Source organism: Agelaius tricolor, unplaced genomic scaffold (genome assembly GCF_023055355.1).
Source record: "Agelaius tricolor isolate 1412-34295 unplaced genomic scaffold, bAgeTri1.0.p SCAF_24, whole genome shotgun sequence".
NCBI lineage: Eukaryota > Metazoa > Chordata > Aves > Passeriformes > Icteridae > Agelaius > Agelaius tricolor.
Genome location: NW_027269284.1, coordinates 7230418 through 7256964, shown reverse-complemented (window position 1 = coordinate 7256964; position 26547 = coordinate 7230418). Strand labels below are relative to the sequence as shown.

Genomic DNA, 26547 nt, shown 5'->3' with positions numbered 1-26547 from the left:
TCTCCAAGGAGACCTCTTCAAGGTCCACAAACTGCCTGGATTGTGATATGTTATATATGACATAGCCAGGTGATGATATATCATATATTTTCACAGAGAAAAAGTGACGACCTGCAATGCAATGAACCATGCAACTGTGGGTGGTTGGGAATTTCTTTTAAACAAACATGGATACTTTTCTCTGTCCATAACTGGCCCTCAGCAGACAAAAGGTCCTTTACTCACAAAAAGCACACACCAGGCTGCACAAATCCTATCCTTTCTTCTTGCATCACATCCTGGAGCTTTAGAGCAGAAAAACACAAGGGAATAAACTTATGTCAGACAACCTTCATCACTACCCCTTTTTGGGCCCTGCTAAAAAGTTAACTTTTCATTATTTTCTTCTGAATGAATGCCCATATCATGACAGGCTTTGAAAAATCTCTTCAAAATATGTAATTTAGGGCTAAAATCTTCTTTGTGCTAGTCAATTTCTAAAGTTATCCTGTCTACATGAGATTTTATAGCCAATAAAACATGACTGAATACACATGAAATAATAAATTTGATCTCCTGTCCTGATTTTTTTTCATGTAATTAAGCTGCACAGAATAATACAGTTTAATCATTGTTAGTTTGGGACTGGCATTTATATTTCATCCAGAGTTAATGCAGTCAAACTGAGAACAAAAGCAGCACAGACAAAGGAGAGGCAGACCTCTCTAAGTTAAGTTAATAATTAATAAGCACTTTTGATGATATTTAACCCCTCAGCAGAAACACAAAAGAACTTTGGGCACTCTAAGTCTGACTGCAATAAACTGAGCACCTCATCCTCTCCCAGTGCCCACGGGGCAGGAATCTTTGCAAGTGTAACACGAGAACTCAACGTGACTCCTTACAATGCTCCTTCATTGCCCCTGGACTCATCGCTCTTTTCAAAGGTACAATGTGCAGTTGGGATGTTTATGGATCTAAGAAGCATAGATTTGCTTAATCCTGTCATCTGAGACAACTCAACTGGAATCAGACCAGGTTTGCTGCATCTTTCCCACACAGGGATACTCTCCAACCTCACAGCAGGCCAGTGGGAGAGTTGGAAAATTAACCTGTCAGCATAATGCAAGCCTCTGTTCACCACTGGGAATGTGACTTGGTCCCAGATAATGTTTTCTGAAGCAGCAGGTCCTTTCACTGTTACTGTCAGTGCTGCCTGCAAGTGTCCCAGATCACATTTCTCACTTTTTTTGGGTAATATTATCAGATCACTCTGCAATGGAACAGGTATTATCCACAAGCTCACATTTAAATAACTGCAGTACATAAATATGTTGCTTCAGTAAGCACAGATAGAGCCATCCCCAGGACAACCACAAAAGCAGTAAAGCAGCAAAAGTACAGATTGAAACATTTGTGAAAGCATTTGATTTTGGTACTGATAAACATCTGAACAATGTTCTTAGATTGTTACATTAGGTAGCAAAAATTTGCAGGTTTATTTGGTCCCCTTCTAAAGGTTCACTTTTTCAGGACTCCCAATTAATTAATAAACTCCAGGTACTTTGGATCATTCAGCCTTATCCTGTTAGTCACATACCAATCTATTGATGACATACAACTTTTATTTTAAAGCATTCAACAGGTGAAATATTTACTCTGGCAGCCAAGGCAGAGGAAAGAAGACAGGAGGAGAAGGAATGAGCTTAAGCCACATTACCAAGAGATGGAAGGATCAGAAGCCTGGAAAGCACTTAAAAATACCTCCCAGATCTGCAGCATCCAGTGTTCATTTAAAACAGTGGTAGTTAGAGGCAGTTAAGAAGGCAAAGAAAAATTACTATGAACAAAGTGTAATTAAGAGTATCTGCCCAAACTTGCCTGAAATAAAAGTTAAACAATGAATTGTGTTATTTTCAGAGATGTTAAATCAAATGCCAAAGATGATATTTGAAATGTCAACATTAACAAGGCACACCAAGAAAAGTTAAGTGAGCAAGCTTTACACTTGCCTTTCCATTGGACAAGACAGATGCTTCAATCCTAGAGCCATTTAACAGCAAGACAGGGATGGAAACACATTCAGTGCCTCTTCCTCAGGGGAAGAAAGGGGTGGAAAGACTAAGATTCTAATTTGGAAATGTTATTTCAACACTGACTTGAAGTTTTACAGTGCATAGAATCCAAGATGAGCTAGATTAGCAAAAACCTTGTATTTAAATGGTCTGACTTAATCTGGCTCACAGCTCTGTGGGCATCTGGTGCATGGTCAAACCCAGCCCTCAGGGATGCATTTTGCTTGGAGCCCAAACACTGCAGCCTGGCTGAAAGAACTCCAAAATGTAAATAATGAGATAAAACAATAAGGTTGCACTTGATCAAAATCTACCCATGACGTTTGCAGCTCGAAGGATAAGAAAATAGCACCTGGGGTAAGGGACTGTTCTGCCATATTTGGATGTGTATACCATGGGAAAGATCAGAAGCAAAATTAAGGTGGAATTATGGCTGCAATAGAAGAGCAGAAGGCTTGGCTCACTCCAAAGATAACATTCTATATAAACTGTATGAACTTTTTCATGTTCCTACTTCCAAGTTTTTAACAAACCTACAAGTTACAAATCTTTTCATCTCTTCAAACAGTTATGCAAAACTTATGGTGTAATTATGTTTAATTCTACAGGCAATCAAAGCCTTTTGTCTTGTAACTGGGGTGGAGCCCTGCCAATTCCCAAATGATGGCTGCAATACTCTTTACAGCTGCACTGCCTAAAAAAGTAGGAAAAAAAGCACAATACCTATACAGGGCAGGAAAGGCAGTGGGGAAAGCAAAGAAAAGTTCTAGCAAATTAAAAAGTGCTAGTCTACTAAGTGCAATGCTTCATCTGCCTGTGCCTGGCAATTCATCTTTAGGGGTAATACCTCCAGAAATTAAATGGTTTTTCTTCTCTGAGTGACAAAAAGATGAAGAGTTTATGACTCCAATGCATGTCCAGCTCTGCAGACAAAGGCACTTACCCCAGCACAGCTCTGTCCCTCAGCTCCAGGGCTGCACTCAGAGGTGACACAGCGGCCGATCAGCCGCCACCAACACCGCCAGGCAGCAACGAGATGGAAAAGAAGTTACCTTGACTCAGGACAAAACCAGCACGTGCTTTCTACATTAAGCTACTACTTCAAACTTTATGCCAGAGTTTCCAGGGAACAGCCAAGTGCTGCAAAGTTAATCAAAACAAGATGTCTGTGAGCCGTTGAGTACTGCAAGAGATCCTCCAGTGTTCAGCAGCAGGACCACCCAGAAATTTCTTTTAAGATGCAAGCCCAACAGCTGGAAAACCAAGCTTCAGCAAGTTAAACCATTTCTTCTCCTGTGTAACATTATCCCTCCCCAGGACTGCTGTGGATAAATACACTCTCATTCACAAATACAGCTGTACACTTGAATTTTGCCTTTTCTGATCTCATCTAGAATCCCAGAGAAGTTTTGGCAAGCATGACTGTTAGATACAATTAAAAGCTCAGCCGTGATAGCTCTTGCTTAATTGCAAACAGCACTGTGATTTTGCAGCATAGCTACATTTGCAGAAAGTTCAAGTATTCTTGCAAATCTTAATAATACTCAGTATTTGATAGTTGCTGAAAAGAGGAGATACTGGGGAAAAACTCTAGTAAAATGCATCAAGCCCTTCTTTTTAAATAACCAGAGAAAAATCACTTACAGTAATAGTTGCATTTTATTTTCTCTTTTAGTTTCAATGTGCAGTATTTTCAGCATTTTTTTTTTAAACTTAAACATACATCTAAAATTATATGCTTTTCTTTTCCCTTGAGTACAATTGCTTTTCAGGTTGGGGCTCCAAGCTTTTGCCCATCATTGCCCTCACACTGTATCCCACCACAGGGTGCGTTACCTTATCCTTGTCAAGTTTATCCAACTGGATGGTGTGTACACACGGACTGATGGCAATGAGAAGCTCACACAAAATGCACATGACTAAAGCAGCACATGCTTCACAAATGCTCTGCAGCATTTATACCCAGTTACCTGAATGCAGCTAAAAACTTTATCAAGATACACCGTAGAAGCTCTCCTGGGTATGACTGTGGGATTCTCAAGATTTTTAAATGGATACTTAGGTAGCATGCACAATGAGTTCACCCAAAATCTCTGTATTAGGTTAAATTGACATCATTAATTTCCCCCAAATTTTGCTACATTGCTTACTCTAGTTTTTACAGCAGCTTGTTTTCACTTTAAAACATTTAAACTACTTAAAAACTAGCAAAGTATTTTGTCCTCTTGTAACTTTCAGCAATTGTGTCCTTATAACCAAAACTGTTTTAAGAGCAAAGCACCTACCATTGTCCCTCAGTTGATTTCTGCCTTCAGCAGAAAGTTTAGTTGAGATTGTACATGGAAAAAATCTGATTTACACCATAAATGTACTCAATTAGTTCCCCATCTTCTCCCATCCCTTTGAATGACCGGGTAAGATCCTGAATGACTGAATTTAATTAAACTGCTTATTGCTATTATTTATTGCTCATTATACCCTAAAATTTCTTATATTATGGAAGCATAAATGCCCAGCCCTGACAGCTCCACAAAACCCTAAGACAAACCAGGTGTGCTGCCCTTGGAGAACTGTCTTTGCAGTGCTTTTGACACAACCTCCTTATTTGCTATAGAGTTAACAGCCACTGAAAAAGGAGAATGGCAAGACAGAATGCTCTTAAGGCAAAGCTACTAGATATCAACAGATTACTTTTAAAATAACTTTTAAAAGGTTCCACTTGTTCCTCCCTTCACGTGACCAAGATCTGTTCACTCAGTGCTTTCGGAATGCTGCTGGTGTTAAAAACAAGCAATGTCTTGGTGCTAAGAAGGCATTCCTACCAAAGCAAAAGTAACACACAGTCATTTACTAGGTGCTTTAGGCAAGAAATGGCATCTGAGTATACACTTCAGAGAAGATTTAAATAAACTCCCATTCAATTGCAACTGGAAAACAACATAAATAGTAAAGAAAATACTTTGAACCCCACAAATAAGAACAGGTTTACAATAAGTTGTTGTTTACAACTCCTCACTCTTGCACTCAGCACAAGGGAGGGGGTAGGCTGAAATGAAACACAAAGCAAACTTTATTTAATGGGTCAGTGGGTAGCTGGTCCAAAAGCTATTTGTAACAAGTTGGCTGGCATACAATGTTCTTAGGGAGGGCCACATTATAGATTTAGTAATGCAGTTTCTTTGACAACTGAATTGTAACTGAAGTTTTAAATATTAATCTGTCTCAAGTATGCTCCCAGTCATGCCACACCTCTCATCTTGTAAGGCTTTTAAGAAGCCACTTTTACTGCAAAGCAGATTAAAGATGCTGTCTGCTTTGTTTAGCCAGGACAACAAATGTATGTCTAAAGACCAAACACATTTCTACCCTGATCTCAATGAAAAAATGAACAGCCTGATTTTCAGAATTAGCTTTCTGTTTACAGCAAGTTAAAAACACTCTGTGAAATAAAATCTTGCATAGAGTCAGTCTCAAAGGACAAGCAGTATTTTTATTTCCTTTAAATGCAACATCAGAATCCCTTAATGGCCACTGTTCTGCTGTTACTACCCCCATGGCACACCTTGCGGCTCGTGTCACTAAAAGCAGACAGGAGTGATTCTGAGTATGATTTCATTCCCAAAGAAATGAGGGTGTGGAAAGAATATCCAGGAAGAAGAGAGGAAGGTGTGCTGCAGTGAAATGTCTGAACTGAAGCCCTGCTGCAGTGTGCTCCCACACTAGGAAGACCCTTAAGCTCCAGCTCCTTCAGGTCACAGAGGATTTCCCAAGAGGAGGTGCCCTTCTTCAGACACTTGGGACACATTACAGGAGGTACAGACACTACAACAATCTCCAGGAGAGGTTAAAACAGATGAAGTCACTACCAGTGAATCTGTGTGAGGTTAGAAGGGAGTGCATCAGCTCTAGAGCTTGAGACAGGTAATGCAAATACTTGCTCTAAGGCTGGCAAGAGGCAGCTGAGGAATGGGAGTCTGTCACATCTATAATGTTTTAACCCAGCTGTGCTGACTGCTTAATTCAATGTATTTCTTCACTGGCCTGAAAGATTCTATAGCAAGTCCCAAGCTGGTTTGGAAAGTTTCAGAAAGGGTCTAGCTCCTGTGATCCCAAGGTAAAGTAATCAGCTGGTCTGTGTTAATCATGAGGAGCTTAAAATTATGAAGAATTTAACAGTTTCATAACACAACATATACTGTTATATGGTGAGAATTTGACTAACCTGATGCTTAAAAAATATATTAAAATCTATTTTTAAATTCTGGAAAATAGCTTACAAAAATATCTTCACTTAAACTATATATCATACAAAAACTGACTGGTGTGTGGGTTTACAGTACAAAACGATTATTGGTGATTACAAAAGGGAAGAGTGATCTATACTACCCCTTAATGCAAACACAGGGCATTATATCTCACTGCCTGGAATTAGACTTTTATCAGAATTAAGATAATTTCCAATATAACTCAAAAACTTTCAAACAGTATCTATTTTATTAAACCTTTTTCTGAAACCCTGTTCAGTTTCTTTTAAAAATCACCACAGTGCTGTGGCCCAAGGAAGAAGAGTAACCCAACTTAGGACAGAAATAATTGCTCTAGATAATAAGACCTGTAGAGAGCTAAATACAGCAACATCTACAGTTGTTTCTACTGCCCATACTACCAATTTCCTCTACCAGTTTCTAAAAGGAAGCGACACCAGTGGACAATTCCTTTGTAATCAATTTAAGGGCAGAAGCAACAATTTTTGGTCTAGATTGGAATTAGTTTAAATACATGGGTTTAATAAATACAAATATACACATCTGTATACATTAAATGTTGTCACATGTGTATAATTTCAACATATACATTATATACAGAAATACATACAGTACATGCTCCTCCTGACAACACTATCTCATTTTTCCAAGTGTCACCAAAAGGTGTGATAAGAAAATGAAGAGAGGTTGAATGTAGGATCTGACTGAGAACCAAGGTATCATTTCTCTATCATGAAAGACTTAAATACAACTAAAGACAAATGCTGTGCTAGATTTCCTCATGTAAAGCTTAGGAATCAATGGCATTCCCTGGGTGGTGAGTAAAAGCTAAATCTGGCCCTGTGTAGTGTCCTGGAATTCATGGATATTTGTGTTTGTGTCTAAAGCATTATGGATACAACAGGTAATAAAAGAGGTTGTGTAATCTAACACTTTAGCCAGTCCCAGAGTAGACCACAGCAGCCTTCTGATTCTCTACTGCTACCTCATACTTGTTCACATGAGAGTGGTCCAGGTGACTCCATGGTCTCAGTTAGGAAAGGTCAAATGGTTGTTGACTACTGGGGAGCTTGCACCATTTTGTCTCTTAAAATGCTGTGCAGCAAATAAGAGCAGTTTCTTAAGTATCTCAAGTTTGATCCAGAGTGACTAGTCCTCTTTCTTACCATTATGTCTCAAAATTAAGGAATTACAAAGAAGCTACAGTAAAGTGGATCACAAGAATGCCTCCTTAGTACAGTTTCTCAAGACAAATTAATCAACATATTCCAGTTTTAAAGCACTTTAAGAAAAAGTGAGATGCAAAACAAGATGTAATCTGTACATTAAGATGGATTTCCAAAAGGAACATGAATTCAAGAATGAGGAAAAAAAATGAGGACAATACAGATGTCAAGACATTCAGTAGCATGGCTTTTGTTCATCTCCAATTACAGCACAGCTCATGCACCACACATCTTACAATTTTACATACTGTACATAATATAGAAATATTTAAGTTAAAATTTCTTTCACTGATATACTGTACTCAAATTTGAAATCCTGAGAAGAAAAAAGAAAAAGGTGTGGTTACGTATGTGCACTATATCTCTGGTATCACCAACACATACACCACTGGATATCAGAAAATCCAGAGAGAAATTACATGCTGGAAGTGTAAATCATAAAAGCCATTTTCTCTTTTCCTGGTTTGGGAGAGACATTAGGAAACCAATTCTATTTTGTACTACACAACAGTATATACATGTACATAAAACGATGAAGTTGGCTAATGACTGCACGTTGCAATAACAGTCTGTCAGTGCTTCACTGCTGCACCACAGTGGCTTCAGCTGCATATTGGGAAGAACAGGAATACCAAATACCTTGCATGTGGTACTAGCTCATATTTTACAGCTTGGATGTGTGGCTTCTTTAGTCCCCACCATCACTTGAAAAACACTGACATACTTCATTCCACTTAGAGGTGTTTGGTGTCAACAACAACTACACTTGACTCTCAGGTGATTTCCAGTGCTGCAGAGCACTTGTCCATGCATGCTGGAAGGAAAACCGACAGGTCCGTATTTAGCACAAATGCAACCCCAGGTATTTTCTTCATCTTGCATTCCTCATAACTCATATTCCAACACTAGTCATGCAGTTCCACTACACATCAGGGTGTTCAGCATGCTGTGACCTTGTGGACATTTTGCAAACAGGTCAGGAGGCGGTGGTATGGGGTTCCTGGAGATGCCACCACCTCAAACACTGACTGGAAGGCTCTCCGATCCAACTCCTCATCGATCTGGTGCCGGTAGAAGTCTATGGCCACCAAACAGAAGATGTTAACATCCACCTGCTCTGATTTCCCCATTCTGCTGATAATATGTGGAAGACTGAAACACAAGTTAAGGTCATAAAATGACAGACATTGCCTCTCTTTTGGTTTAGCAGTTTAAACTCTGTTCTCCATTAAAACAGCTTATTCTTAAGTTCACCAACAACGTTCAAGTGCAAATGATGCAATCTGGTAATTAACTGCTATTACATAAATCCTATTTCTTCCTTAACATCACACAATTTCTTATCCTCAGAAATTAATTTCAAGCTAGCAGTAGTTTTCTTTATCCATTGGAGCAAACGATGCAATCAGCAACTGCTGAAGGCCAAAGAGCACTGCTGAGGTTGGGACTCATTAGGATGTCTCAAACATGACAAATGGCCATTTTTTTTGTCTGCACACAAGATGCACTAGTTATTTTCTGTTTGTTTCAGGGGTTTGTTTATTTGTTTTTAAATAAATCCAGCACTAATACCATATATATATATATAAAGTTAGATTGGAATAAGTCTGTTCCAATTTATTTGGCCAATGCAATTCCATTGCCAAAGCCCACTATTACTGCAGTGCACAGCCAGGGTGATAACTGCAAAATACAGTTTGGATGTAGAGGATAATTCTCTTGATTTTGAGTATGTTGGCTTCTTACATTTTCTTCAATATATTTTATCTTGCAGAAGGAACACAGAGCGAAGCTTTTAAAGGTCACAGCAATACTATCTTGATGAAACTTTTAAAAAGTCTTTCAAAGGAAGGACTTTCCCAATCATCCTGCATAGCCAAAAGGAACTGATCTTAAAGCAGTAGTTTTAGATAACTTTGTTCTCACCATCTGTTTAGATGTTCTCTTTTTTCCCTACAAACCTGAGGTACCAATGGCACAAAGCAATATACACCATTACTATCTGCAGTAAAACTGCCTTTTTTGTGTCTTACACTTGTACTCTTATCCTTCAAGGCTTTACACTATAATTACCCAGAAATGGCACACATTCCATCTTTTTAGGATACATTGCTGAAATCCATTGACTGGTGGAAGCACTGACAAAAAAACAGGAAAGACTCCACATTGCCATTGCCACAGGTGTTCTTTGTGTGAAATTGGAGAGAGAGAGCATCACCCAGTCACGGACCATGGAGGATTGTCCAGTGCTATGCAGTGTCTGGAACACCTGCAAAATATTGTACACAGGAATAAAGACAGGGTGGATGGATATGGGAAAAAGTTCAGTTTCTCTTGTAAAGGCTACAAAGCTCTGAGGGTCACAAACTGGGTTCCTGGGGACAACTCTGAGTCTGATGAATTAGTGAACTGGACTCATGGCAAATGGGCCAAACTGAAGTAATCACATAGAAATATGTAACTTGTGTGGTGTCTCTGTTTTTTATAGATCACATGTGCTGGGCACATGCACTCTCCAGTGATGCAAAGTCCAGCAGGTGCTGAAGAGCCAAAAGCCCAGAGGCCCAGCTGAAGCCACAGGGGCTTGCCTGTTAGGCTCACAAGGTGATGGCTCTCTCAGATCTAGAATCTGAGCACCAGGATCACAACCACTAACTTTCTCTTTATTTCTCATTATCAGTGACTGGACTGTCTTGCTGTGAGATTTGGCCTCTAGGTGAGACATGGCAATTCTAGTCCCTGATGCTCCCTGGAAGGCAAAGCTCACAGCAGGACACCTCAATCATGGCAGGTTTTTTGGATCTAATTAACAAAAGTGGTATATGGCCCTTCAGCTGAGCTGTCAATTATTTAGAAATTTTCTGAAACATTTAAGAAAAATAAATGTATCAATAGTACCTTATAAACTACTGTTGCCATGAATTGTGGGTATGGCTGCTGATTGGACAGAAATTCCCCAATGACTTTGTTCATTACATCTTGTGGGGGGAAAAAATCATCAAGGAACTGCGGAAGAATCCGAGCCACTACTCGAGCTTCAAAGGGAAATCCCTTCCTGATCCTGAAAATAATAAAAAATTAAATACATTATGATTGAATGTCAACACATATCTTGTTCTTTTCCAATTTAATTGGCAATGGAAAGAACATTTTACTTTCATCTCTGAGTAGGCAAGTTCTCAGCACTGATGAATCCAAATCTTCATGTAATCTTAATAACAGACTACCCAGAGAGGTCTCTCAAAGCTGTCAGAAGCTGTTACAGGTGTCTCTTTACCCCACACTCTCCCCTTTTCTTTTTTTGAATAATCACATTTTTTTAAAGGTCTGGAATTGTATCAGAGATGAGACTTACCAACAGGAATGCTGAAAAAACTAAACAAGAACAAAAAAGGACAGGGAGATCACTCCTCCTAGTTACCAGAGAAAAGACCATGTATAAACAGAACACTAGTTTTCATTCATAACATCTTGGCATTTTTTATTCAAGTTCAGAATGACCAATATATCAAATGAGAAAAGCAAGCTGTATTGCTTTATAAAGTGGGGAAAAGATACTCCAATCTACAGACAACTTTGTTTAAATAACACTAATTGGAAAATCTTTCTAATAAAGGCAGCATCTGTTGATGTATCAAGATCAAGTTACCATCATTTGATTCTTCCCTGCAAAAGTTATTTTTTGCTTGTAGTAGTCACATTTGTTTTGCTAGCTCTTCAGAGTGATATATTCAAAAACACTCAAGCACTGCTCTAGTTCTGTTCTCACCAAGTACAGAAGTGAAACCCTCCTCCAGTTTTATGGAAAAACCACTGAACACTTTAAAAAATGTAAACCATTACCCACAAACTACTACACAAAATCTAACATGCTATACTCACTTAAGACAGCTTGAGATTGTCAGATCAAAACAGGGGTTTTGAAATGTTCCCATTAATGAGTTCCATGTGAATACAGCAGTTTTACTGTATCCTTCCACTGCAATTACTTAACAGCCTCAGAAAGAGCAACTCTTGTGAGGAGGGAAGGGGGGAAAAAGTTTTAAACTCTTAGGGCAGTTAGAAAGATTATTTCCTGTAAACTGGATTTATATCCTTGATTATGTAGAAGACATCCTGAAAAGCACTTAAGACTTTGACCTGAAGGGAGCTGGAAATACATTTATAAAGCATTATAGTTTGTGCAACACACTGTATCAGTTTGGACATGTCTGGTTTTCATTTACATTCCTGCACATTTGTGCTGCCTTCAGCAATTCCATCAGTGTTACTGTGTATACCAGGAGTGTAACTTTTAAGCAACAGTAAGTAGAGAAACATCATTAATTAAACGGTAAGAACTGTCAAATAGAGAAGTGACCAAGCAGTGGCAAACACAATCCTTTCCCTCCCAGAGCCCCATTTACACATTTTGTCCTCTTACCTATCAAAAAGGACAGATACTCGTTCCATAGCAACAATCACAGATTCACTGTCAGGAGCACCAGGATTTGCATCTGGGATACGGCTGGGGCTGATTTTTTCCTTTCCTAAACCAAAATAATTTGTTACAAGTTCACTGTGGATGTTAAAATACACTGCTTTTACTCTTGGTAACAAAAATGAATTAAGAAAATTAGCACTGTTAGCAAGCCAGTCTCCCAGCACATGAGGAATATAAAGAAAGTGAATACCTGTGTACATGCAAGTCAGCATCAATCCCAGGGCTGCCATTGCTCTGTGGGGGCTCTGCACATTCACCCTGTCAACACTCAGCTTAACCAGGGACTCACTGTCCAGCCTGGAAAGCTGCTCTGAAAGGAGGAGTCGCTCCAATCCTCTCAGGACACAGTGATAAATAATGGATGGTGTTGATTCATCACTTCCAGACACCATGACTCCACACATCTGAAATAAAGCAAAAAAACACCAACTACTTGGTTTTGAGGTTTATTTAGGTCACCTTGTAACACCACACCACAACAGCATGGAACAGCATCAGGTATTAACAAAAATTGATGAAACTCAACCCAAAAGCATGCCCACACCTCAGTATGCAAGTGTTAAAGACAGTAATGTGGTGGTCTCAGGTTACACAACCACATCTCACTGCAGGCATCACAACATACCTGTATAATTCCTGCAGAGAATTCAGGCCCTACATCAAGTGGGTAATTCTCAATCAAATAGAAAGCAGCTGCACACATGACCAAAATGTGCTCTTGGTTATGGATATTCACACAACTGCAAATGAGCAAAAACACCAGAAGTTGTTTAGGTCACAAACAGACACTATAAACAATGTCTAGAAATTCAAAGTATTTTTGAACATGAAAACTAAACCCTTTTTAAAATCACAGAAAGTATTGCTGAGGTGCCATAAGAGAACATTGATTATTATGAAAATGACAGAAAAATGAGGTTTAAGTAACAGTTTACCAAAGACATGAAAGCCTGTACTATCAAACAGTTTTCTCATCCTCAAATACCATTTCACTCTGTAAATTAAACCTAAAATTGGATGATATTTTCAACGAAAATGCCAAAACCTGCTTGATACAACAGCCTGCTATAAAATGTACTGGCAACTGCCAACAACAGAGAGCCCTTTTGTTCAGACATAAACATGCAACAGTTTGGAGCCAGGGGGAAAGGGAGAAGAGTCTTACTGTGCTACTCCTCTCAAATTGGAGAGCAGATACTCGCTGATAATTGGAATGAGCTGCTTTGCTGTTTCATCCAGCAAGTCACACTCAAGGATATAAAGGATTCCATGCAGGGCTCCAATCCGACTTGGCATGTGGGTGCTCCTCAGGGTTGATTCCAGCAGTCGACTCACTGGTTCAGCCACAGCCTTATCCTAATACACCCAACAAGAGCACTCATCAGAAATCAACACTGGTTCAAATACTGGCAAGTCCTGTCATTCAGAAATACTTGGAACAAATTAAAGAGCAGAAAATAGGGAACAAAACAGAGCCTGGCTTAAAGTACTTTGAATAAATGTAACAAGACTAATACAATCACACAAGAGATCAGTTGCAGATTAACTAGGAAATTGATGCTACTTTGTTTTATTTGTACAAAGTTATGTCATGATTTAAAATTTAAAAAATCCAAATAAGATAAGGATTAGTTCAGTAAATAGTACGAGCTATTAAGAATACAGGACTTGAATGATTGAAATTTTGTGGTCTTCCAAGTAAGCACAAAGGATGCTTCCATCTGAAACAGACTGGCACCAGACAACTATACTCTGCCATCTACTATCTGTCTACTCAACTGATAGCACATCATTCCATTCACAGAATCACAGAATAATGAGGTGGGAAGAGACCTCTAAGATCGAGTCCAACCTATGCCCAAACACCTCAACTAGACTATAGCACCAAGTGCCATGTCCAGTCTTTTTTTAAACACATCCAGAGATGGTGATTCTACCACCTCCCTGGGAAGAGCATTCATTTATTATTCTCTGAGACCACTGGTATTCACACCTGCACATCTTTCCCTCCACCAGTTCTGTGATCTGGATGAGGGAATTCAGTGTACGTTCAGCTGGGCAGGAGTGTTGATCTGCTGGAAGTGAGGGAGACTCTGCAAAGGGATCTGGACAGGCTGGATCAGTGGGCCCAAGGCTCTGAGGTTCAACAAGGCCAAGTGCTGGGTCCTGCCCCTGGGTCACAACAACCCCTGCAGTGCCACAGGCTGGGGCAGAGGGCCTGGAAAGGGCCCCATGGAAAAGGACCTGGGGGTGCTGGGTGAGAGTGGCTGAACATGAGCCAGGTGTGCCCAGGTGGCCAAGAAGGCCAATGGCAGCTGGCCTGGATCAGCAGTGCTGTGGCCAGCAGGGCCAGGGCAGTGACTGTCACCCTGTACTTCACAGAATCATTAAGGCTGGAAAAGCCCTCCAGGATCATGGAGTCCAGCCTTTGACCAAGCTGACCACCATCAACTAAACCACAGCTCTGAGTGCCATGTCCAGTCATTTCTGGAACACCTGCAGGGATGGTGACTCTACCACTTCCCTGGGCAGCCCATTCCAATGCTTAACCACCCTTCCAGTGAAGAAATTCTTCCTAACAGCCAACCCAAACCTCCTCTGGCACAACCTGAAGCCATTTCCTCTTGTCCTGTCACCTGAGAGAAGAGACTGACCCTTACTTTGCTATAATCTTTCAGGAACTTGTTGAGTCATAAGCCCCGCCCTGAGCCTCCTTAGGCTCCATCCTTAGGGAAATGGTTTAGTTAGGTCAATGGTTGGACTCAATGATCTCAAGGCTCTTTTCCAACCTAAGTGATTCCACAACTTTATGTTCAGTATTCAAGGTCAAGCTGGTATCAGATACTTCACTCCCTGTTACCAAATACCACAACTTACTGGAATGTACAAAATCTATTTTGAATTTTAGTTCTGGAAAGTCATCTCCTTACTATCTAAGTAATTAGTAGAAATTACTTGCTTTACCTTGTCCCTTTACTCATGAAGTGTCTAAGATACAGGCCAGTTTGAGACAGTGTCTGCTCTCTAGTTGCTCTTTTTAAGCAACTTTTCTATATAGCTGAGCACAGAACAACAAGCAACTCTTGATGGAACCAGCTTCTTGTTTTTAAGTCCCACCAAGCTGTTATATTCAGCTGTTTGCTTATAAGAAGGTGTTATTAGCTCACTGAGTGGGAAATGACAGCCTAGTCAAAATAAGCTGATCACTAAAACTGTTTCTGTATGTTTGCCATCATCTTCCCAGCCTTCCCTTGCAGAGTTGCTGCTGCAATAGCTACTGAAAGCCCCTCCCTAAAAGCCTTTCAGAATTTCTTTTACCACTATTACCCATATAGCTTTATATTCGTCTCAGTTTCTAGAAGTGCTAACTCCTTCCAAAATGATTTGTAATGTTTTTCCTAAATAACTCCACTCTGAAATGTTCACTGGAAAGTACTCCTGGTCTACACATCTCAAGACAAAATGATGCAGTGGAGGGAAGAGTGAGGGAAAGAAAAGGGATACCTGACTATCTGAGATTATATTTTCATCACATGCACTGTCCCAGCCTCCCATGAGATTACAGCCATTCCCCAGGAATACAAATCTAGCAAAAGCTGTTCTCTAAATCCTTATTTCTGGCCTGAAATGTAACAAATGAAGAGTCCAGGGCAAAGGCAACACTGAACTCAATACAACAAACCAAAAAGCACAGTAAATTATGCTCAAACCTCAAAAAAATATCAAATCAAGCAACCTTTCTGTTTGAATAAAGGGCAATTGGAGATAATGTTTGCAAACTCTGAAAGCCCAGAATAAATATCCTATTGCTTCTTACAGCCATGCAGATCAACTAAGGATGTTCTTAGAGACAAACCACCAGTATACCAAGTATATGTACAACCACAAGTATACCAGGTTTTGCAGCAGAAGCTGAGTTAACCTAAACACTCATGAATTTGCAGTAAACTTTCTGAGAATTTCTTACCATTCCAAGAACAGCAGCAGCTTTACAAGTAGCTGGTATCAAATACTGTACAAGAATCTCATCTTCTGAGGGATGCACCTTTCTCAACTCTGTCAGTGTTGTGTACATCATCTCAAACTGATTCCTTTCTGTAAATAAGTCTGACACTGCCAGAAGCTGTACAGAAATTAAAATTGAATATATAAAAATTCCCATTAGCAGACAGCCAAAAATTGACTCTCCCTTCTGTTAAAATTGTGAGCAAAAGATTCATTCCTCAATTGATCTATTAAATGTGTAAACATTTACTCAAGGGTCTGAAATAACTATTACTATTGTTTTCCAAAATTAATTCTACCATTCTTCTCCAATAATAATGACCTCCAAGAAGTCCTTTTTACCAAAAAGTTTACAAAATCAAAGCCACTATAGTAAGTAACTCTGGGACATGAACATTGCTATTTACAATGTACTAAACCATCCCAAAACATACAACATGTACTTCTCTTGCAAGTATAGCTTCACTTTAAGTCATAAGAATGATAGTAAATAATGGCTGTCAAGACACATTCCACACCTGTGTTCTTTAGTTTTGCTTCTACACTTAATAATCAACTTAATTCTCAAATACATTGTTGTTCCATCTTCATTTTTTTACAAAGGGATAGGATAAGAAAATCTTGCTTTAGCAAGCAGTCAAGTAAAATATAAACTGCCATTAAGTAGCAATAAAGTATTTGTAATGTAGCAGCAGAATACGAAATTTGGATGCTTATATAGCTTAAATCAGTCTAATGCTGTAGTTGTCCAAGTAATGCTTCTGTACTGCCCACAGAATAGCAGTGCCAAGAAAACTCTGTATGTTCCATATATTAAAAGATGCATTATAAATGTTACTTAGTTTTGAACACTTATAGCATATGCCCAGTTATGACTCTGAATGCCAGTTGAGACTTACTGATCGCACCACTTCACTGATCAGAATCACTGGTGTTCTCTTGCTGGGGTTGGATGGCAATATCCACTGACTGTACAGCTCAAGCAAGAACTGAGAACAAGAGTGGATATCTACACCAGCCCGGTGTTTCCTGCAAGGAACAGCAAACAAGTGTTAAAATAGCTATTCTTAAACCCTGCTAAAATGCTTGATATGAAATAATACAATAAATACAGTTATTTAACAGCATCCAATTTATAAACTCAGCTTATTGAACTCAACATGAAGAAATAAAACCTTATCTATGATTCAAAAGTGAGAAGTTGAAAAAAAAAGATACCTGGTGTTGATAGGAGAGGTAGGTGGTGAGGAAGGAGCAGGTACATCGTTCTCATCTTCTTCATCCTCACCCCACTCTTCTTCTCTCAGTGGAGTGATATTATTTCCTAACCATATGGAGTGGATAGAGACCTTGCAACACACACAAGAGAAAAACAAATAGCAAAGAAGTGCATTCAACTCCCCAGTAGTCAACCTAGAAGAATCTTAGAAGCCAAATATATTTTCATTTAAATGACAGGCAACACACAGCCTCTAGCTGAGGAGACACCCAGTTAGGACCTACCTGCATCACTCAGAGCTTTTAGTTTCTATTTGATGTCAAGCAATACTTCTTAACTAATTTTTCAGAACTGGAGGAAATGTAATGAAAATCAAGTTTAAAGCTGAGCTTTTAACAAACCTGTCCCAATTTATAATCCATATCTCCTATTTCTCGTTCAGTATTGATCTGCAGTAAGAGTTTTTCATGGCTGATAAGAGCACCTGTAATGAAACACAGGGTGAATTTTTAAAAAGTGCAAAATAAAGCACATGTGAAAATGGCTTCATTTCCCACAAACTGGATTTCAAATTTTTTCTGAGAGTACCTTTCCCACATTTTAAATGTGAAAGAAATTCACTCTCCCCTTCTCCCCCACAAACAAGCCCTTACCTGTAGTAGCAGGAGAAAGTGATGGAACAGGGTCCCAAGCTTGGTATAAGTGATGAGTAGCAATGTTATCTCTCTTAGACACCATTGCCTGGATTTCCTGTTCAACAATTCCCCTGATAACACTTAGCTTCCTCCCAAACCTAAAAGCCCAAGAGAAATAATTTTAGCTGATTCTTCCTTTAAAAGTTTTGTGCAAGTCTGGCTCACAGTGTAATGTTGTGTGTCTATGCTTATTTTCAGTATCAGGGAAATAAAAATGCTGAAAAATATGTTCTGCACACTGTTTACTAGATTTTATTAAGATAGTATCTTTTTCAGATAATCTTTTAAGTCAGCAGGTTCACAATGCTAAATCCATGCAACTTGTATGTAAATAAATCCATCCATATATACTCTTACTTAGAAAATAAAATCTGCACATATTTTTCCTACAACTAGACTAAGCAACTGTCATCATTATGTATTAACCACAAGTTCTATGCATTTGAAAACAAATGAAAACAAATACCTTGTGTCCAGAGCTTTCAAAGCTTTGTTGCGAGGCTGCTGCTCCAAGCAGCTGACTGCAGGATTGCCTGCAACAGGGATGGTCATTGCACTCAGCACCAGGGAGGTTATGGCTTGCACTGCCAGAACATTGATCTGGGTCCTCTCTGTATCTTCCTGTAAAATGAACTCACTGTAATTTGAATTGTTAAAAAAAAAATCCCAAAAGCTCTGAATATCAGTTTGTCAGGTTTCACTAAATTATCATTAATAAGCCTGACACCTGCTCTTCTTCCCATCCTGAAATCCATGTGACATAAACAATGCACACAAAGCACTGACTGCAGCAGCAACACATCCTTCCTCTCATCAGTCACTCTGCATGCACCCCTCTCTTGTCCCAACAGCATTAAAACCTCAAGATATCAATTTCAGAACTTTTTAAAAAGTGTTTAGCCTCTTTCTTTGCAACTACCCATTAGTTACTTGTTGAAACAAAGCATCAGACCACAAAAGCATCTGATCCTTGTTAGAAGATGTAAGATGGTAACTAATGTTCAACTTTCAAAAAATGTTATTTTTATTTCAGAAGATATTAACATACTGAAATTTACAACAGCACTTAAAATATTTGCAATTTTGAACCTACTAGTCTGCCTTGGAAAGCAAGGGAGCAATATTATTCTTGTTCCACAAGTACTCTCTACATGACAAATAAGGAACAAGCAAAGGCTAGATTGCCCTAAGTCTGACCCAACATGGCCATTCTGCAGAAGGCAGTCAAGGTGTCCAAGCCTGTATAACAAACAGAAAATGCTAACCCAGGGAAGAGGGATGATGATTTCCTATTCCTTTTTGCAGGCTGACACTTAGGAAGCAAGGGCAGCAAACTCCTTTGTCTGCTACTCAGGATCCACAGTCTGTCCCCTGAACTCTTCAAATTGCTTTGGGCCCTGCACCTACCATCAGGGCCATGAACAAGCCTAGGGAAATATCCTTTCAGGCCAAAGAACTAGAACCCAGTAAAATCTGTTTGCTAACAGATTAAGACAGTTGAAGAGGGAAAATCTCCTTCATGATAGCCAAGTTCACTCTTATATTGAATTTTCACAGAATCATCAAGGTTGGAAGAGACCTTCAAAGACCATCCAGTACAATCATGAATCCAGTACCACCATAATCACCCTTAGACCATGTCCCTAAGTGCCACATCCAGACCCCCACTTACAAAGACAGTGACTCCACCACCTCCCTGGAAAACTTATTCTAATGCCTAACCCCACTTTCAGTGCAAATTCTTTTCCTAATAGCCAATCTGAACATCCCCTGGTGCAACTTAAGGAGTTCAGTTGAGAGATGGCAGACAAGATCAATCCCCACCTGGCTACATCCTCCTTTCAGGTAGTTGTGGAGAGTGATGAGGATCCCCCTGAGCCTCCTCTTCCTGAGACTAAACACCCTCAGCTCCCTCAGCCCCAGCCCCAGTTTTGTTGCTGTTCTTTGGACAGAAATATTTGGTACAGGAATTGGTATATAAATGCATATATTTTGGTATATAAATTAGACAAATGCATATATTTTGGTATATAAATTAGACACAAATTCTGCTCTAAATTTCTTCAGCTCTGATCCCCAAATGCTCTCCACTGAATTTTGAACATTTACCTAAGCTAGAAGCCCAGATATCCAATATACAAGTGGGAGCAAGACACATGAACATGCATCTTCAGGTCAATTAACTTCTAGTCAAGAATCTTACAAAAAAACCCCAAAAACTGTGTTGAGTAATGTACTAATAAAGAGCTGAAAGAGCTTCATTAATTTTTTTCCTCACTATTTGCATGCTTGCAGAGGCTCTAAGCCAGAAGATGGATGTGTCTGATCTCACTAGGGTATGAGAAAAAGGAAATACAAAATAGAAAAAATTCCTTAGTGTTAGTTACTTCTTTTCTGCTTTACAGTTTTATGAATAGAAACACTTTTCTTGGTTTAAGTAAAATTTCCTTTAAAAACACAATGAATACATCATTACCTCTTGCTGGTTCTCCTCCTGGTCCATTACAATGGGCTGAGTTACGAGCACACCAAGCAAAGTAGCCCAAGTCTCTTCAAACTGAGTACGGCTGATCCACCCTATGGAAACACTCAGAGATAGCCACTGATGGCTCAATACAAAGCTAAACAAGGAACAGCATTAACAAAAGTACATTGTTTCAAGAGGTTTAGTTTCATACCACTTCCTATTCATTTTGGTGGTTTTTGTAATGGAACAGGCTTCCCAGGGAAGTGGTCACAGCACCAAGCCTGACAGATTTTAATAAATGTTTGAACAATACTCTCAGGCCCATGGTGGGACTGTTGGGGATGGTGCTGTGCAGGGCCAGGAGCTGGGATGATCCTTGTGGGTCCCTTACAGTTCAGATTATTCTGTGATCTACTAGGTGTGGATGGGAATGGCAGAGAACAACATTGCAGTTTCTCTCCTTCAGCTCCAAGAAGATGGAGTGGACTGGAAACACTGTGCTAAGACACTCTTAGAATGGTTTGGGTAGGAAGTATTATTTTCAGGACCTTCTAGTCCAACCCAAAAATCTGATGTCTGAGCTGAAGGTAAGTTACAGAGGTATCTTATCCTAGGACTTTATACTGTGCATTAATAGAAAAAAGTCAGGGGGAAGCAAAATATCCTCAAACATACTGTCAAGCATATGCTCCAGAAAACAAATGGTCATTCTGCAAGAGCACACTGAAATCTTCCCTGAGCTGGAATAACTTTTGGCTTAATTTCTATAACTTATTCTTTTCATTGAATGAAATGTATGAATTACTGCAGCCCAATTACTAAGCTGCTCTGAAATATTATCTGTCTTCCACATATGCAACAAAAGTAAGCAAATGATTTCAGATACAGTTATTCAGTAATTTCAAAACACAGATAAATGCCCAATGAGAGCCAAGTGTATTCATTCCATTTTGTACATACCAAGTGTATTAATGCGATAGATGAACTCCTTAAAGATTTCCTTTTCTTGAAGAAATTCTACTGGGATTTCAGGAAAAACTGTGCCAAAATCACCTGAAGGCTTTGGTGACCAGCCTAATTTCCAGACCTAAAGAAGTATAATGAAAGTTTAATTACCCAAGCCAGACTTAGTATTTATATTACAGCTCTAAATATACAGGTACCCCTCAAAGACAACAAGACATCAGTAAATGAAAGCAGTTCTCCAAACAGAAAAATACTCAAAGGAAGATGGAACATCTAACAAAACTTATACACAATTTACACCATATTTCTTATTTTAGGGCTTTTTCTACCATACTTCCCATTGTAAATTAATTATCCAGTTTTATGGTCCAAGTTTAGGTACAGAAGCAAGTAAGTTCCTGTCACATATTTCAGTTTAGAAATTGTGCAGAAATGATGCTGAAATGGAATTTAAGGAAGACAGTTCACATAATATTGATGCCTGAAAAAGCACACTGATACATCAGAGAGGGGGCAAAAAAGTTTCAACCAAAAAAATTATTATGTTTTTACATTCCCTCAGAAACAGAGCACTGAGAAACAGAGAAGTGACCCTGCACATGTTGTTTGTTACTCAGTGTTCAAAAAGAAAACTGATTGATCAAACCAGCTGAAGGCTGAAGTCCTACTGTTGTAGAACTTCAGATGCAGCACTATGTCTGGTTTTCAAAGTTTTTCAATAACTTTTAAAGTCCTGAAAGCAAAGCATAATAAACATACCAAGGGAGGTACTCTGGTGTAGCTGTTCACTAGAGGCAGCCTTGCTAAACTGATGATGATGTTCTTGAGGACAGGAGTGAGAAATGCAGGGATGCTGCTGTTTCTTTTGTGCCCCAGTGACAAGACAGTCTGTAAGCATTCCACCATCTCAGCTATCATTTCACATGCTGCAATAATGTGTTTTGTTTCTTTGTTGGGAGAGAAAGAAATTCAGCTTTACAAATCCACTCAAAAGACAAGTAATTTAAAAACACAGAAACACAAAAAATTCTTAACGAAAGAGTACGTTAATTAAAAAGGACAAAACTACAATAAGGACACAAACAAATTTTTAAAATTTAAAATCCCACACTTTAAAAAGCTCAGTCTGTAGCATACTGCACAGCTAACAGAAACCCCCAAAAGAAAAATCTGCACTAATGTATAACTTTCAAGAAAAAGCAACTATACCTCTAAAAATATGGCAACCTATATTTAATAGACATTTACCAAATACAAATAAGGTCTCAGACGAACTTTCATTGTTAAAAATAGTAGTAATGGAAAGGGTACCAAAAAATATTTCTTCAGTGAAAGTTCAGGGTAGAAGCAAAATTCAATGTTTACTCACTCTGTACATTTGAATCACTTTCTCCCTCACTTAAAGGTTTTGAAGTATTCTTTCTTTCAGGACTCAGAAGTTGATTACCAGGTTCCACAGCAACTGAATTGGAGAAAATATTTGAATGATACAGCTATTACCTATTTCATATTCCATTTTTTAATCAACACCACACAGTAGTCAAATGTTTGACATATCCAAAGCATTTGCTAAGTTCAAAAGTAAACACTAAATTTTAAACAGAAAATTAAAGTAGTAAAAACTAAATGTGTCAAACAAATTACTAATAAGGACTCAAAGGAAATATTGCAGACACACAGCATTTGATCAATGATGACTGGCAATCTATTAACAAAACTTTTCTCCTAGCTGATCAAACTGCACTCACCTGCTTCTATGATGAATCTAATGCAGTTAATTAAGGAGCAAGCATATGTCACATGAGCTGTAGAAGACAGCAGATTCCAGAGACTAGGCTGCTGTAGTGTCAGACAGCAACAATCCAGACCAGCTTGAAGATCTACACTTAATGGAATCTGGTCATGCACTAAATGCCATGATAGTGCCTGTACAAAAAGAGAAGTTACCCATTAACAGCAAATTCTCAAAAGAGAACAACTTCTAACCAAGGCTGACTTTTTTTTTAACTCAGCAAAATGTAAAGTATTAGTAGCAAATAATATTGGGGTTTTTTTCCCTGAGAAAACACTATTTATTTTAAGTACAATAAAATTATGACATCCATATACTGTTTATTAAGTGTCCCAAAAATCAGTGCAAGGCCCATTCTCCCAAATGGCAGCATCAGTCCATCAGTCAATCAACCTCTCCTTGTATAAAGCTGTCCTTGTCCCACAACCCAAATCTGATTTGCTAGCAAAAGTCAAACACAAACACTAAGAAGAAATTTCTACAGTTAAGACAAAAGAATTGCCCCAATCAAAAATTACTCAGTGGTGATCAGTTTAAGAGAGAGTTGTTCCCTCTCCCAACATTTCATCACTTCTTTATTTATGGTGTAGTTTCTTACCTCTACTGACATCACTACGAATTTCAGGATGTCACCCTCTTTGTCAGGAGGAACACGGAGACCAGCTGGTAGTTTTGAGAGTAACAACAAATACTGAGCCAGTGCACGACAAAGTGTCATCATAGACTGATACATCACCTCATCTCCTATAAAATAAGACTGGATGAAATCTAGCAGTTTGAATTTTTTTCCATTCAATAAACCTTTTTCAGAACTATTTCATAAGCACTTTTATGCCAGGTATCTTGATTTTTTTTTTTTTTTTTTAAATAGTAAGTTCATGTATTCACAAGACATCTGTAAAGTATCTTTGCAGAGGAGAGAATAAACTTTAAAAGATCATTATTTCTATTACCAAAGATGTCGCTTAGTTTTTTCCAGTAGGCTGATGGCTCAGTTGGCAATAGTGGCTGAAAAACCTGGTGGTTGGCTGGAAGGTTTTGTACAGCAGAAGACACATGGTCCAGAGTTACTCTCCAAGCTGTTTCAAAGAGGCTGCTCTTCTGCTCCCTTGAGATCTCATTCATGCCAAGGCTTAAACAAGGTGCTAACAAGCTAAGGTTGAACTCCTGAAATCAAAGAGGAAATTTTTAAAAATTGCTTTTAAAGTGAAACTAAGTATCTAGTGGTATTATTCTAACACACTAATGTGGTGGTAAATTTAGAGTTTATTGATTAACAAACTTATTATTAGCACCTCTGCTCTACTGTGGTGTAACAGTATGTTTAGCCCACACTGGCTCCAAATTTCAATTCCAACCAGTACCATATTGGAAAGAAAAATCAATATGCTTATTCCAAATTTTCAGGACAATGTGTAAATAAAGTTTAAGGATGACAAATATACAAGGAATCTTCAAGTAATAATTTTTCAAACAAACTAATCAAGTATCCTTTTAAAAACAGCTTTTTTACTATTATTTCTGCACACCAGCAGCAAATATCATGGTGAGAATTTGAACAAAAGACATCCTTAGATACAAGTTGTCCTTTGTGCCAGATTTACTGTCTGTGGCCTGTTACTGGCTTACTGCAAGTCATCCAGCACAAATATTGAAGAGGTTACAGAAACAGCTGGCCTTGGAAAAGACTGTATGGTAAATCAAGGTTATGTAAAACTGATTGCAATATATAAATAAACCTTTGCTTCCACTCTATCTACTCAACCTGTACTACTAGTAAGTTACTATTAGCAACATTGCTAGACTGATATCCACTGTTTTACACAAATATCTACTATTTTAGTTTCTAAAATTAAGTGAATTAGTATTATCAGTATATATTGTCAGCATTATACAAATTTGAAATGTTTACATTCAAGAATCTAAACACTTCAGAATGTAATCTATTAATACTACCAATAGGAACACTTGAACTACTTTCATCATCTTCCTCTGACCAAGTTACCTTGCTGGTCATGAATGAGTTCAGGTCAGGCTGAGGAATCCTATTTACCAGCTCTGCTCCTTCCAGAAGTGCTGAGTCAGACCTGATGTAACACTGTGACCGCACTAGGGACACGTACCAGTCCTTCAACGATCAAAAAAGGAAATTTATTACATGCTTGTTTCCAGAAAACAACACAGTATATGGAGGGAGAACTGCTCATTAGCACTGCATGTCTAAGACATTCATAGGCTACATTAATTAAAAAAAAACAAAACCTTAAATTAAAAAGCAAGGCAAAACAACCAACTGGTGAATGGAAATGGAACGTCTTAAACTGGACCAATGGATGCTCAGTGACAAGTTGTCTATTTCCATAAAGTCTGGACAGGAAATGAGGAATCATATAGACTGTAGGTTCTTGTATTAGGATCCTAAACCTGACCAGACAATCTAGAAAAAAAGCATGGAATACTCAGTAGTCACACAAATATAACAGTGATTAGAGAAAAACCAATACTAAAACCAAGGAAGAAAACCCTTCAAATAATAGATATATAATAAATATAAATAATAAATATATTGTATATATATTTTTTTCCCCAAAGATTCAAATAAATTTGCTGACACTAATTAATTAGAACATAGCTAAACCTGTCAGAGTTCAAGGAGCATCTGGACAATGCTATTAGTGATAGGATTTATTTTTATGTAGCCCTGTGAGAAGTAGGGAGTTGGACTCATTGATCCTTATGAGTCCCTTCCAATGTAAGATATTCTATGATTCTGTGAACCGTGCAGAAGTTGTGGCAGAAGCACACAAAAACTACTTTTGTTTAGAATTTACAGTGACAGACAAAGGAGATTTTTGGGGTAATTTGAAGACAAAGCTATGGGTAAATGATTTCTGGGCTCAGCATTTTCTCCTGCTGTCCAAGTAGGTCTCAACATCTCCCCTAAGCCAATGACTGCTCAGACTCATCCCAACTTTCAGCTAATCAAATGCTTTTTGCCATCTCAGTTACATAAGTTTCCTATTACATTACTGTGTATCACTATAGAACATGGAGGGATGAAAAGGAGAAATTATTTGTACCATGGGACAAACTAGAAAAAAGGAGGACAGAAGGCCCCAAGATTTGCTCTTAGCCTTCCACTTTACCTGGAAATAATCATGTCTAAGTTCATGAAAGACAGAAACATTTCAGCATTCTTGATTGTTCTCTGAAAGTAATTTAAAGCTGAGAAGGACAAACTGAACAAGCAATGTTTAATTTCCAAGAGACAGCCAACAACTTTCAGCAAACGAATAAAACTAATAACTGTAGTAAAACACATCAAGAAAACAAGATTATTTATCTGTCTCTATTGAACTGTATATAAATCTTTCC

General features: G+C 38.5%; 1 protein-coding gene across 2 annotated transcripts in view; it reads right to left on the bottom strand.

Moving 5' to 3' along the window:
- Positions 1-3694: 3694 nt before the first annotated feature.
- Positions 3695-26547, bottom strand: part of HTT (huntingtin) — an 81623-nt gene continuing 58770 nt past the window's right edge. For both annotated transcript variants that reach the window (XM_071447433.1, XM_071447434.1), the window contains 21 exons: positions 25178-25300; positions 24126-24339; positions 23771-23916; positions 23129-23306; positions 22750-22842; positions 22140-22327; positions 21375-21501; positions 20424-20524; positions 18414-18568; positions 17906-18045; positions 17654-17736; positions 17252-17382; positions 16933-17062; positions 15996-16151; positions 13194-13384; positions 12654-12768; positions 12219-12432; positions 11969-12074; positions 10444-10606; positions 9654-9814; positions 3695-8697 (listed from right to left, as the gene is read on the bottom strand). In XM_071447433.1, coding sequence (XP_071303534.1) covers positions 8484-8697; positions 9654-9814; positions 10444-10606; positions 11969-12074; positions 12219-12432; positions 12654-12768; positions 13194-13384; positions 15996-16151; positions 16933-17062; positions 17252-17382; positions 17654-17736; positions 17906-18045; positions 18414-18568; positions 20424-20524; positions 21375-21501; positions 22140-22327; positions 22750-22842; positions 23129-23306; positions 23771-23916; positions 24126-24339; positions 25178-25300 — 3129 coding nt within the window. In that variant the 3' untranslated portion in view covers positions 3695-8483. The remainder of the gene's footprint in view (positions 8698-9653; positions 9815-10443; positions 10607-11968; positions 12075-12218; positions 12433-12653; positions 12769-13193; positions 13385-15995; positions 16152-16932; positions 17063-17251; positions 17383-17653; positions 17737-17905; positions 18046-18413; positions 18569-20423; positions 20525-21374; positions 21502-22139; positions 22328-22749; positions 22843-23128; positions 23307-23770; positions 23917-24125; positions 24340-25177; positions 25301-26547) is intronic.